The sequence below is a fragment of the Teleopsis dalmanni genome, chromosome X, assembly GCF_002237135.1.
Source record: "Teleopsis dalmanni isolate 2A chromosome X, ASM223713v2, whole genome shotgun sequence".
NCBI classification, from domain to species: domain Eukaryota; kingdom Metazoa; phylum Arthropoda; class Insecta; order Diptera; family Diopsidae; genus Teleopsis; species Teleopsis dalmanni.
This window is the reverse complement of record NC_051848.1, coordinates 37,493,724-37,508,630: the sequence shown is the minus strand read 5'-3', so window position 1 is coordinate 37,508,630 and position 14,907 is coordinate 37,493,724. Positions and strand designations below refer to the sequence as shown.

General features: G+C 30.9%; 1 protein-coding gene and 1 long non-coding RNA gene across 4 annotated transcripts in view; one reads left to right on the top strand and one right to left on the bottom strand.

Moving 5' to 3' along the window:
• The window catches only part of LOC119662220 (unconventional myosin ID), a 67,232-nt gene extending 53,705 nt beyond the window's left edge, over nt 1-13,527 (top strand). For all 3 annotated transcript variants that reach the window (XM_038071798.1, XM_038071799.1, XM_038071796.1), the window contains 6 exons: nt 4,769-4,994; nt 5,063-5,446; nt 5,505-5,584; nt 5,660-7,054; nt 7,124-7,281; nt 12,038-13,527. In XM_038071798.1, coding sequence (XP_037927726.1) covers nt 4,769-4,994; nt 5,063-5,446; nt 5,505-5,584; nt 5,660-7,054; nt 7,124-7,281; nt 12,038-12,206 — 2,412 coding nt within the window. In that variant the 3' untranslated portion in view covers nt 12,207-13,527. The remainder of the gene's footprint in view (nt 1-4,768; nt 4,995-5,062; nt 5,447-5,504; nt 5,585-5,659; nt 7,055-7,123; nt 7,282-12,037) is intronic.
• Nucleotides 8,924-11,659, bottom strand: LOC119662223. The gene is made up of 3 exons (XR_005250729.1): nt 9,873-11,659; nt 9,397-9,813; nt 8,924-9,305 (listed from the first exon to the last, which is right to left on the bottom strand). It is a non-coding gene; the product is annotated as an uncharacterized LOC119662223 (long non-coding RNA).
• Nucleotides 13,528-14,907: the final 1,380 nt, after the last annotated feature.

Here is a 14,907-nt window from a genome sequence, read left to right as displayed (position 1 = left end):
TAGTGTTGTTTAAAACATTAATGCTCTACAATCATCAGCAATTCGATGTTGAGTATTCCACCCATTACTCTATGGGTTACTTGTATATCGAGTTTATACCGGAATGAGAGTTATTTCAAAGTGCTTTGTAAACAATATTAAACTGCCCTTCGTGGCTATAGTTAGTCACATGTCGATGTTCCTCAACCTTATGCATAGATTGGGCAAAAGGAAAGGAACACCTTTCATAGCATTTTCTTTGTTTACTTGTAAATGCTGTTGAAGCGGTTGATTATGTTGAAAAACTGTCGCCTTCAATAGCATATATATGTGTTTATTTCTATACCATATTCTTCTGTTTATAGTAGTGTGAAGACCGCTACCGTCATTGAAGACCGCTACCGTTATCTCTGTTAAATCGGTATAAAATAACCGCTTAATATGACGATACAAAATCACATATAGCTATATCTCTTCATCCCTGTTCATTAAAAACCAGGTGTGGTTGATAAGAAATATGCCAAATGAGCAACTATTTAGAAATTTTATAAAAGCTGGAGAATTGTCTTTAAGGATGAAAAATCTTTTCGATGCGGAATCTATATTTTACTCGAAAAAATTTTAAAGTTCCTGATGGGTAATATTTTTAGCAAAGAATTTTTTTGCTAACAAAAATATGAACTCTGGCCGGAAACTTATATATACCAATATTGTTTTTTAATAAATTCAATAGTTCGAAAAAAGACTGAGTTATTAGTTATAGTTTAGCACAGGGACCATTTTAACTATTATCATTTTAGAATGATAATTTTGTTTTGCATTATTCCCCTATACAAGTTTTTGGTTAAACTGATTTGCAATAAACCCATAAACTTTTCAAAAAGATTTTACGATAAAAAATGAGGCTATTTTCTTATATCAAAAGTCGTGTCCTACAAAACTGCAACTTTCTTTAGTTAGTTTAGCTTTTAGACGTCATTTCCAACATTCCCGTCTATCAGACTTTCGTATAATAAGTTCAGGTTTGTGAAAATTTTAAGAAGCAATCGAGTCCATACAGTTAGGCTACTTGTAATTATTGCAGATCACATATACCTATATAGAAATTCCAACTATGAAACTACAAATTGCAACACTCATTATAGAACTCGTGGAAACTTAAAAAAAAAGTAACTATTACACACCAAGGCTGGTTGCCAAAATGAATAAAAAGGAAAGTATAATACCTTCTTAACAGTCTGTCGTACTGTTCTTTGGTAAGAACAGAAGAACTGTTAAATTAAATGACCTCAATAGTATGAATTTGATCATATTAATAAAGGCTTCTTAAAAAAAGTGTATGATATTTTGAGAATTGAAATGACATCTGCTAATCAGCCAAAACTTTTTTACTTCTCCAGCTTTTTAACAATAATTTATTTTAATATCTATCAGATATAAAGCTGTAAATCAACAGTAATTGTAATACTTTTTTTTTTTGGTTTTATATACAATAAAATTACATTTATTTATTTTACTATTAACACCTTCATACCTAATGAATGCAATTTACCGGCTCATTAACTCCTCACTGAAGTATAATGTGGGTTTATCAAAAGATCTGCAATGTGGACGTTAGCATCTATTTATTCCCCTTCTTTTTTACTTCATAGTTGCTTGCAATCACTTCATATATGACACTTCAAAGCAATACTACATCCATTGAAGTGCAAACAAAATTTATTTTAATTTATGATATCATATTTTATCATCCGCTTTCGAGTACTGTGTGCGTAAGACAATACTTAAGCACTTACTTAAATGGTTAACTATAAAATAAATTAATTGTATAATTTAGTACATGAGTTCTTTTAATTAAAAATATTTTAAAAAAAATTACGATTTTTTTGAGTGTTTCGTCGTATGACTAATCACTCACACAACACATTAATCTCTTAAGATAATAAATAATTAATAATAACATAATAAAAAAATAAAAGTAAAACTTTTTTAATTTTATTTGAAATTATTTTTATTATTTGAACAAATTAAATCCATAACAGTTTTTGAAATTCAATAAAAATAAAATTTAATTTATGTCAATAGCTAAAACCTTAGAATTATTTATGATTACTAATAACTATAATTAAAAGACTAAAAGCATATATAAAAAGTTATAGTCTACTTCAAGCTAATAGAACTTTATACTTAAAATGTAAATAACTCCCATTAAAAACATAATCATTTGTATAAGGCGTAGCGCATTTAATATGTTTTTGGTAATTCCTAAACTTTCCTTTATAGCTTCAATTAATTGATCACTTATTATGCCCCACTATTCAATAATCACAGTTGAAGCTACAGTCAAGTAGCTTCAAACTATAACTATACATAAACAGATATCCTCACTGTCGTAAATGCAAATAGAAATTTCTCAAACAAGAGTATTATGATAGAAAAGAGTCGGTACCAACAGAAAGTTGAACTCATGTGGATTACCGATCATGCTAGTATCGTGGGTAATATAAAAGCTGATAAAAAATTGCCATATTCCTATACAGTACAAACACCATTACTGAAAATAATCATTCAAGAATAACAGAGTATCCTCTATCTATCCCCAATACTCTAAAATAAACTCATATAGTATTAAGCCCCAACTGACCGCGAAATAAATTAAAAACCTGCACCCATTTCCACCAGAGACATTGTAAAGTGACTCATTACCTAAAAAAGAATTCATGACAAATTCCCGTGATTTTTGTCAACACTGGAACAGGGTTAAGAAAGCAAATTACATACAATTACTAAAAAATTCTTTAATTCAAAGTCTTCATAATGGTACCTCGAGTTATAGAAGTTATAGTGTATATATATATATAAATTCCTTTAACTCCTAGGAGAAGCATAAGGCCGCTGTTGTGTATTATCACTCACTGTAAAAATCGAAATAAGGTTTTTAGTTTCCAATAATAGCTCTGATATTATACAGAGTATAATGCTTTCCAAAGACCGCAATATCAAGTATGTGATTATAACTGGTATATGGCTCAACTATAGTCAAAGGTGAAGAATTTCGTTAATTATTTTAATTTTTTATTCTAATCAGCTATAGATGAATATAGTACTGTAACATACAATACATAATTTATTCTAATACAACATTTTATTTACATTTTAGGAAATACTGTTACACTCTTGTTTATTTTCTTGTACTCAGTATTCGTTTAATAAAATGTACCGGAAAGCCTTTTTTGATCTAACCGTTCCACTAGTTAATATTCTTTTTACAATTTTAGCAATGTTTTTTTCTTTTTACAATTTTTAAATTGTTATAAATATTTTAGTATTTTGTTTTTTTTTTGTATGAAAACTACAAATGTACGTACCGATCTATATCCATATTTCCACCGCCTATTTACCATATTAATATTATGTGAGTACATGTTGTTTTGCGGTCATTTACTCGAATTGCAATTTAATATGCCAGACACTTTTCGCTTCAATTAAAAGCGGAAATGGAACTATGGCCAGCAGACCATCGCTGAAAGCTTTTTTGTCCATTAAAAACATTTTAATTATTATTAACAACAAATTAAAATGGTAAACGATATTAATTTTTTTTTTTCTTTTTATAAAAATGGTTAGATTTATTTGTATATGTATATAGGCCTAACGCTTTCCCAGTGTGAAAAATCCAAACAGACTTACAAGTTGCTAACCTATAATCTAGGTATAGGTATTGATAACCTATATACGCTTTTCATTACGATTTATGGATTTAATGTACCTTTCTGGTTTGCAGAAACATTGATAATATAAAACTATTAAAATATATCAAAAATTTTTTTTTATTTTGTTTTTGCAAAAGCCTTCACAAATTGTAAATAAAAAATTTTATTAATCAACAAAAGAGGGAATGTCTTCTAAATCACAAATCATCTTAAACAACTCTTTTGAGTGTACATATATCGGTACACGTTGTCTTTGCTTGATATTTTTAAGGAATAATATTTTAGATACTTTTGCATTATTCTAATAAAATCTGGGCCATGCCAAATATTGCTGTTCTCTGAACACAATCACAAGGCAATGGGCCTAAGTGGATCCCCTAGAGATCGCCGGTATAACCTTCCCTAACCTAATAATCCTTGATATTTTTACATATAGTAAGGAGAAAACACACATACAATAATAACAAAAATGTTTTATCATAGTCGTAAGTTCATAAGGAACGACTAATGGAAATTAAGATATTACAAAATGGGTCGATTATATTCCTAAAATCATTAGATTCAAAAGATGATAGGGGAATATATCATTTTTTATATTATAGTATTTTGTAATAATTATATAAAATATAATGCATAAGATAGTATAAATATAAATACGAGGGTGGTTTGATAAGTCAGTGACCTTTTGAATTTCCCGTGTAGTGAGTTTTGCCATTTCTTTAGGTTTGGTAACAGATAATAGTCGCAGGGGACTAAATCTGGAAAATATGCTGGATGGGGTAGTAGTTTGTATCCCAATTCGTGGATTTTGGCCACAATGCTTAATCAGCACACGAAATTCACTTTTTCTCATTGTCGTAACAGTTTACGAGGTTGTCTGCTTTGAACGGCTATATTAAAAAGTTGCCCACTGGTAGATTACAGCTGACGGCAGCACTGTTGCATTTGTAGTAACTGCGCGGGGAATTCAAAAAGTCACTGACTTATCAAACCGCCCTCGTATAAAAAAGATTTAATATATATGAAGTTACATAAATTATAAATATAAATAATAATTTATTTCTATTTACTTAAAGCTTTTACGAGGTGCCACTGAAAATGAACTACGTCAGCATGATCTCAATAAAGATCCAAGCAAATATCATTATGTGAATCAAGGTAGTATGGATATACTTAACGAAAAATCTGATTACAAAGGCACAAATAACGCATTTAAAACATTGGGTTTTGCCGCTGATGAAGTAAGCACAATATGGCGCACAGTAGCAGCAATTTTGCATTTGGGCAATATTGAGTTCCAAAGTAAGTATACGAATATATAACTTTGTGAAAAGAAAAGTTATTAAATTTTTTGTTTCTTATATTTAAAGTGATTGAAGACGACTTGGTTATAAGCAACAAGGTACATCTGCAGTCAGCCGCGAAATTGCTGCAGGTTACTGAAACTGAATTGTCATCGGCACTGACGAAACGAGTAATTGCAGCTGGAGGTAATGTTATGCAGAAGGATCACAATGCAACACAAGCAGAATATGGCAAGGATGCGCTAGCCAAGGCTATATATGATCGCCTCTTTACGTGGATTATAACACGTATTAATCGCGCCATTCTATTTCGGGGCTCTAAAACACAAGCTCGTTTTAATTCAGTTATTGGCGTTTTGGATATTTACGGTTTTGAAATATTCGATTCCAACAATTTTGAACAATTCTGCATTAATTACTGCAACGAAAAAATGCAACAATTATTTATTGGTACGTAGTCATATAGTTCTCGTAGAATTTTATTTTTTTACCGCTAATCATATTACAGAGTTAGTCCTTAAACAGGAGCAAGAAGAATACCAACGCGAAGGTATTGAATGGACAAATATTGAGTACTTCAATAATAAGGTATATTTTTTATATAAATAGATAGTGACATTATAAATAAAATTATAACTATTTCTTTTTACTTAATTTTTTCAGATCATTTGTGATTTAGTGGAGCAACCACACAAAGGTATCATAGCAATTATGGATGAAGCTTGCCTTAGCGTAGGCAAAGTTACTGATGAAACTTTATTGAGTGCTATGGATAAAAATCTAAGCGCACATCCACATTACAGTAGTCGTCAATTAAAGCCAATGGACAAGGAATTGAAGCATAAAGAAGATTTTCGCATTACTCACTATGCCGGTGATGTCATATACAATATCAAAGGATTTATAGAAAAGAACAAAGATACATTATATCAAGATTTTAAACGTTTACTTCATCATTCTAAGGATGCCAATCTAAGTGAGATGTGGCCTGAAGGTGCCCAAGATATTAAAAAAACCACCAAACGTCCACTTACCGCTGGAACACTATTCCAACGTTCTATGGTTGAGCTTGTCAAAACATTACTTAAAAAAGAGCCATTCTATGTGCGTTGCATTAAGCCCAATGATATTAAGAGCTCAACTGTCTTCGATGATGAACGCGTCCAACATCAAGTACGTTATTTGGGTCTATTGGAAAATGTAAGGGTACGACGTGCTGGTTTTGTACATCGCCAACGGTACGACAAATTTTTGTTACGCTACAAGATGATTTCACAATTTACTTGGCCTAACTTCCGCATGGGCACTGAACGTGATGGTGTACGTGTATTAATCGAAGAGAAAGGTTTCAGTAATGATGTGAAATATGGTCACACTAAAATATTTATACGTTCACCAAACACGTTGTTCTCATTGGAACAGCAGCGCAATAAAATGCTACCACATATTGTCACACTACTGCAGAAACAAGTACGCGGTTGGATCGCACGTCAAAATTATAAAAAAATGAAAGCCGCATTGGTTATAATGAGAGCATATAAAACTTATAAACTGCGTTCATACATACAGGCTTTGGAGCAGAAATTCAAAGGTGCTGGAAAGTTGCGTGACTATGGTCGGAGTATAGTTTGGCCCAAACCACCTCTAGCAGGACGTACTGCTGAAGCGAAATTGCGTCGCATATTCAATCACTGGCGTGCATATATGATACTACGTAAATACCCACGTTCGGAGTGGCCACAATTGCAACTGCAAATGATAACTGCAACTGCTATAAAGGGACGAAGACAACATTGGGGACAGCAGCGTAAGTGGCTGGGTGACTATTTGGCCAATTCACTGGAGAATAGTTCATATCAAGTGTACAGTTCAAATGTGAAAAATCTGAGAAATGCCGAAAATGTCAAGGCTGTACTTTTCTCTTCGTTCGTTAAGAAGTTCAATAAGCACAATAAGCAAGCAGATCGCGTAGTAATCGTAACTGATGCTGCTATTTACAAACTTGATGGTGCTAAGAATAAATTTAAAAATATGAATCGGTCGATTTATATTAAAGATGTGAGTAATATTATTATTCTCCAGAGATAATTTTGTTAAAATATATATGTTTTTTTTTTCATTTTATAGTTAACTGGTATTAGCATTAGCCCTGGACGTGATCAACTTATAGTGTTCCATTCGCCTTTGAATAACGATTTGGTGTTTGCACTACAGGGCGAACATACACCACTAAAAGAAGACCGCATTGGAGAAATAGTGGGAATTGTTTGCAAAAAATATTATGAGTAAGTGTCGAAATATCTGCGATAGTTAATAGTATACATTTTAATGATTAAACTAAAATAAACTACTTAGTAATTAACCCCGAAATAATACGTGGGTTGATATGTTTAATGGCGGCAATATATATGAAAGTAAAACTGAGGTGTAAATTTGGGATTTTGGATTTTATAAACTAATCCAAGCCAAGATAGAGAAATCTTGTAACTTAGGAAAGAGCAACAAATCTATTATATTCTTTTTTCAACACCTTATTTAAATTAAATAAGTTATTTGGTTTAATAATCCAATAAATTCAATATAGCTGTATGCCTCTTTAGGTCTTTTTATTTTTGTGCATAGAACATGTCTCAAATAAATTTTGTTATAGCTGATTCATATCTTCAATATCCTTAACTTCTAAGTACAAAGGGGTGCTCAATAGACCAAGCTGGTCGCAGCTCATAAAGGTCTAAGCTCAATATATAAACCATTACTTACTTACTTATGTGGGCATAACAACCCGTTACCGAGTTTCGAGCTGACGCAGCATGTCTCCCCAGGCGCCTCTGGGTGTGCGCGCCTTTTCCAGTCTCGTATATCAAGTCCAGTTAGTGCTTCCTCAACTTGATCACTCCGCCGGAGACACGGTCTACCTCTACATCTTCTTCCGCCAACTACTGCTTCAAACACCTTTTTCGCCGGAGCATCTTCATCCATTCTCACTACATGACCAATCCAGCGTGGATGTTAAGGCGTTGAATTATATCAATGTCGTGGTAAAGCTCGTACAGCTCGTGGTTCATTCTAATGCGATAGTCGTTGCTAACTCGTAGAGGACCAAAGATCTTACGAAGAACTTTTCTGTCGAACACTCCTAGTGCTGCTTCATCCTTCTGTGATAACGTCTATGCTTCTGCGCCATACAGAAACACAGGGAGGATGAGCGACCTATAGAGCGTAAGTTTCGTTTGTCGAGAGAGAGCTCTACGTTCCAATTGCCTACTGAGCCCATAGTAGCACCTATTAGCAATCCACAATATAAACCATTATCATAAATAATGTAATAAGTATTATTATTGGTTTAAATGTCTGTATATAAATGTTATACTATAAGAGTCATCGAATCCTGTCAAATTTGAATCATGGACTTATGTATTTACACAACAAGTCATATCTGCTAAATTGGGTCTTAGGGAAAGAAATTTATCTTCGAAATGAAAAATATTTTAAATCCAAAAGTTGAATTTTTATTCTAATGAATTCTTGGATTGACTACATACAGCTATTTTAGATTTCAAATATATCCATCATCAGTGGTCTTTGGAAACAATTAAGCTTTCCGTATATAATTTAGTATTTCAATAATTTTATTAATTTTTTGCAACTCATATTAAATTACTTTGCGACTTACATTGCACCGTTATCGAAACATTTTGAAATTGCTTCCTTGACAAAATACAAAACCTTTAGTTTAGAAACTCTCCATTTCCTTAGTTTATATATAATTTCTTATTAAATTTGAAATAAATTATTTTTAATATTATTTATATAATAAACTATTTTAGTTCTGGTATTTTTAATTGTATTACAATATATTATATAACTATATAACCCTTTAAAGTCTATATTGTTTATAGATTGAATAAAAAATTCATATTTATGGTTTCTATGGATTTTTATTTGTTACTATTGTTGTATTTTATGAACTAAATGTACTGCATAAGCTATAAAATAGGTTTGTAATATTTTAGTATAGTTAAATTTTTTATAGTATATTATGCCGAACTTCGCACAGCTTATTATATAGTCGATTTCATTAGTCGATGTGTCAATTCTATAGCAAAAGCATTTATTATCAGCTATTTTACTATCTTTAATTAAAACCATTAATTACAATGGATCTTCGGTTAACATTTGTAACGGTACCAAAACTGCACTTTTCTGCATTTAATTGGATATATGCCGCCAATCATGAAAAAAAAAATACCAAATGTCTGCAGCAAACTACATACTAACAATGTTGTTACTACTTCCAGTGAGATGCATACTGAAAAAAATTAATAAATAATATGTATATAAAAGTGAATCTAGCTCCCTACCATATGTTGGATATATACATAAATATATTAAGTTACTACCTTTGGTTTAAATTTGTTCTTAAAATCATAGCGAAAACGAAATCCATTCCATACTATTTTTCGTTCTGGATTCATTTCATAAATCATAGTAGGAAAATGAGTATGCAACAGAAAATGTATTCCATACCAAGTCCATTTTTAGCACTTCCGTTTCAATTTGATCCTCCAATCACAAGTTGTAAGGGAAATTCAACAAATTTCATACGAGACTACCTATAGTTTCAGCTCTTTCGATTTAGGTTGTTGTGTAGATAATAGTTTCGATAAATGCGCGTTCAAGTCCAGCTGTACCATATATTGTTTAACTGCCTATGATTAGATTACATTCGACAATCAATTCCAAACCAAACCACCAACAGTTTTAGTGCCTCTAATTGATTTCTTTTCTACAAACCATTCAATCTACAGCTTTACTACCTGTAATTAGATTTATTTTTAACATCATATAGTATCCACAAGATTTCGTATCATATTACATATATACTTATTTCATCCGTCAACAATTATTTGAACTGCAATGCACAAGATCTATTTTACAGCCTATTCAAATATTTCTCCTTGTTTCTCACTTCACAAACTGTAGCAAAGATATATACCTGTCTGACATCATACGCATGATAACTAAGAGATATACACGAGTGCTACAGTAGTAATATTAATGTGGATTATTAGTGTAGCAAATATATATACCTGTCTGACATCATACGTATGATAACTAATAGATATATACGAGTGCTACAGTAGTAATATTAATGTGGGTTATCTGGGTTCCAGAACCGGTCACTTGTCTATATTTTGCAGCCAATCGTTTACATAGATGCTGAAATGACATACACCATTCACACTTTTTTTACGACAGAGATAATACTATCAAGTCTAGTTATAACATTATCAATTAATAGTGCATCTATTCGGTTGTCAGTTAATGTAGAGACTTGTCTTCAAAATCGTCAGTAACTTTCAGATTGTTTCAAGGATAGATAACCGTATTACCAAAACGACAAAATTTAAAATTAAATCCCGACTACACCTTATGGAATTGCTTATAGAATTTAATTGTAAATTTGTAGTTTACTTTCTAGCAGGCGTTTTTTGTGTACATAGTAATGAGACCAATGAAACAGCTACTTTCCAAAGTTTTGTGTAATAGAGCTGCTATCATGGAGAATTTATGTGCCCAATCTCTAGGATTTATGTGCCCAATTTCTGCAACTTTCTAAGGATATGTGAAATACAGCTGTTATCGTGGAGGATTTATGTGCCCAATATCTACAACTTTCCAATGATATACGAAATACAGCTGCTACCATGGAAGATTTATGTGCCCAATCTCTGCAACTTTCTAAGGATATGTGAAATACAGCTGCTATCATGGAGGATTTATGTGCCCAATATCTACAACTTTCCAATGATATATGAAATACAGCTGCTACCATGGAAGATTTATGTGCCCAATCTCTGCAACTTTCTAAGGATATGTGAAATACAGCTGTTATCATGGAGGATTTATGTGCCCAATCTCTGCTACTTTCCAATGATATATGAAATACAGCTGTTACTATAGAGGATTTATGTGTTCAATGTTCTATAGCTTTCACTAAATGAGGGAAACATCCACATTTTCTGTGTAAGATATTTTCACTCTCTTTTGTCAACTATTGCTTGTTAACTTGTATCGCCAAATTTTTTGTTTTTTGTGACCTTCAAAAAAATTTTATTTGTATTTTATGGCTGGCACATTTAATCTTTGTCGACCTCCTTTTCTACCAAATTTCTTGTACCAACTTTTTAGTTTATTGCCAATGCCAGTATTCCTTTTTACAGAAACGAATTTCATATTTTTCTTATCAGGTCCAACTGCCGCCGACTGTTCTTCCTCATGCGTATCGCTAAGTTCTATTATTTCCTCAGGCTCTTGTGCGATATCTATCTTCTGTTCTTCGTCTTCATAAAATGTTACACGTTTCGGTTTTTTGGATTTATTTTTCCTATTCTGTTGTCTTTTCCGTACCTTCTTAACGATTTTGTTTCTTATATATTTATGGACAGCTACATTTGGTGAGACCTTAATGTATATCTTTATAGTTTGTTTTGGTGCCCATATATTTTCGATATACAATACAACCAAGTCGAATAACAAAACAAGTCCCAGTATGAACATCAAGAAGTATAACAATGGATGCATTGTGTTAATTTTAAATATTACTTCGGAATTTTGAAAAATCAATCGAAACAATTTCAAATAAGCCAAAACGTATATGGAAATTTTGTATATTACAGGAATTTTATAAATGTGATGTGAAATTTTGACTTCCAAATTTTATAGAAACTTTATAACTATATTATAGAATATAGAAACTTTTACTACAAATATTTGCCTACTATGTTATATATATACAATATATGTATGTATATTAGTATACCTTCTCGGAAAGGTATGCAGATCTCAGGTCAGTTATTGCTTAGTCTGATAAACTGATAAAAAATATTCCAGTCAAGGCGTAGAGGGGTTATGAAAAAATATCGAAGTTAATAGAGAGTAAAAGTGTTCAAGTGCATTGACTCAACTAGCCTCAACATAATAATGAAATAAATTCAAAGTTATAAACTTAGATTTAATTATTATTAATTTTTTTTTCAGTATACATGAGCGTGAACTACGCGTAGACGTGAGTCCCACAATCGCATGCCGATTAGGAAATAAATTACGGAACATAACAATTGAAGGCACCTCCGGCGTAGAAAATCCCAGTTTTAGAAACAATTACGGCAATATCATATACGAAGTACCGTCACAATATTGTGCTTAGACCTTAGCACTCCGTCACGCATTCAGCAACCGTTGCCTGCTTGCCAGATGTATGGATAAGTTTTTTCCGGTTTTTTTTTTTTTGTTTTTAATAAATAAAATCCGTAATTATCTATTTTCGCTAAAATTGTTTAATTCTGTGGAGGCGCACACTAAATCAGAATTGCTCTCTATCAAATCAAATGCAATATGTATTCCGTCAGGAAGATATTCTGAGCTTCAAAGTATACTCAAAGTATAAAATTATATGCATAACTTATCCGAATTCAATGGAGCTCTCATTACAGTGGATCATCCAAGTGATCACAGACATAATTAAGTAAAAGTGCTTTAGACACTAACTCAAACAAAGAAGAAGAACTTTTAGCTAATTTCTATGCCAGAAGAACTAATAGTCTTTTGCGACAAACCAATTATGAAGCCATATTTCAACTTCTTCCAAATTACTGAATTTCTGCCCTGCATATGCGAGCCCCATTAATGCAAAAAGATGGGTACTACCCATCTTACGACTATGGAATAACATCTCATCGGAACGACTATAAAGTGTCTTTAACAGGTTTTGCTGTGTAGATCGACGCATTATCGTTTAACAAAATCCATGTATTCTGATTCATTCCGTTCATCTTGCGATTAATGCGTGATTAAAGCTAATCATTTATTGGTAATAACATTGTGCTTTGACGATTTCGTTGGACTTCAAGTGTTTATAATGCACAACACTGCTCTGATTCCATGCATGGTCTTCTTTGCCTAAGCGGCTCAACTTTGGTGTTAAATGATCGGCTGTGCCAGTTAAAAGCCACAATTTTTTCCGTTTCGAGTTTTCAAAATAAATCCAATTTGTTTTGCATTTGATTTTAAAAATTTTGCAATCCGTCACAATTCGTTCCAAAAAGGAACGAATACTACTTTTGTGGTCTACCAGAGCAGATCACTTTTACATTGTCAAAACCTTATCTCACATGTGCTAATCGATGGATTGTGTTTATCACATGTTTCTACCGGACAATGAATTTCAAGTGATTTTTTTTTGTGTTTTTTTTTGATGAAGTAAAGCAATGCCCCTGCCGCAAATGTTCTTTTTTAGGCACACAAAGAGACTAGTTTTTGGCGGACTCAACTTATGTGTGCTTGTAGTTTAATATTAAATAATTAAAATAATATAAAGATTAAATTAATATTAGTATCAAATTAATAAGCTATTAAACTCTTAGTAAAGCCGGAGAAAAACTTATGCATACAGCTGGTATTCAATAAATCGCCAATCGTCTATTAATTTTAAACTATATTGTTATTTAATTTGTTTAATTTTTTTTTGTTTTTGTTTACTTTTATATAAACTATTTTGTGTTTAAATTATTTAATAATTTAAAAAAGCTGTGCTTTATTACTACTGCAATTTTTACATATATTTTATGTATGTTCAACTAAAACTTAGCTATTTTTTATTTATGTTAACTTGCATGTGCTGTAAAATAATTTTTATTGTCTTGTATTGTTTTTATTTCATAATTATTATTATAATTACTCTTAATTTTACTGTTATTATTATTAAGTTAAATGATAATCAAAAATTTAGTCGATATTGATTATAGCAACTTATTTACGAACGTATCCTTTATACCAAATCTATTCTTAGTTTTCCATTAAATATTTGTCTGTGTACTTTATATGTGTCTGTGTTGCTTTTCAAGTCCAAATTATGTTTGCAGTGCTTAATTCTTTATATAAAATTTATTATATATTAATTAATTAAATATGCATTAATTAATTATTAATTAATTAGAATTTAAACGCTAAAAATGTAGCATTTAAGTTAAGTTTAAAATAATTTCACATAAAAGAAACTGAGTATTAAATGTGCAAATCCTTTTTTTTTGCATAAATTATTATCAAATACATATAAAAAGCAAGTACTTTTATAACAAAATAATATAATATTTAAATAATGAGCCATCATCAATTAAAAATTTGTATTAAAACACACAATTTAAACTTAAGTGATTTTATATTTAAATATGAAAGTAGAAAATTTAATATTTATTCGTATATATTTAATTTTGTACTTAATTAAAAAAAAATTAAAAAAAAAACAAAATAATTATGATATGAAAAGAAGCCTTAACAGACAACGGTGCCATGCTCTTATGAAAAATAGTACACAAAAATTTTAAATTTGTTCTTTGTTAAAATTTACAAACATTTACAACTTATTGTTCGTTATTGTTAAAATATGTTAATATATGTCAATATATAATTATATTTAAAGCATGTATGAAATATTTTTTACGCATATACAATGTATTCCATATTATATATTTTATATATTATAAATATTTCAATATTTAATTAAGATTCAAATGATCACTTATATAAAAATTAACACTGAAGTTTTAAAATATATTTGTAAGAAATAACAAAACGATGTTTGTTTGTTTAGTAAATAAAAAAAAAATTGAATGGAATAAACTGACTACTAGCTTCCAGTGGAATAGAGTACTCCGACAATTGTTGATCACCCAACCGAACCTAATCAAATAGAAGAAACTTACTTACTTACATAATGCAGTTTTTTTCTCCTTGTGAAGCATAGCGCCTCATCATCTGATCATCTGTTTTGACGTGAATTTAATACCTTCATATTCGATTTACTGACAGCTACTTGTACAGAGGGTTTCCAGAACTTTCCTGATTACACC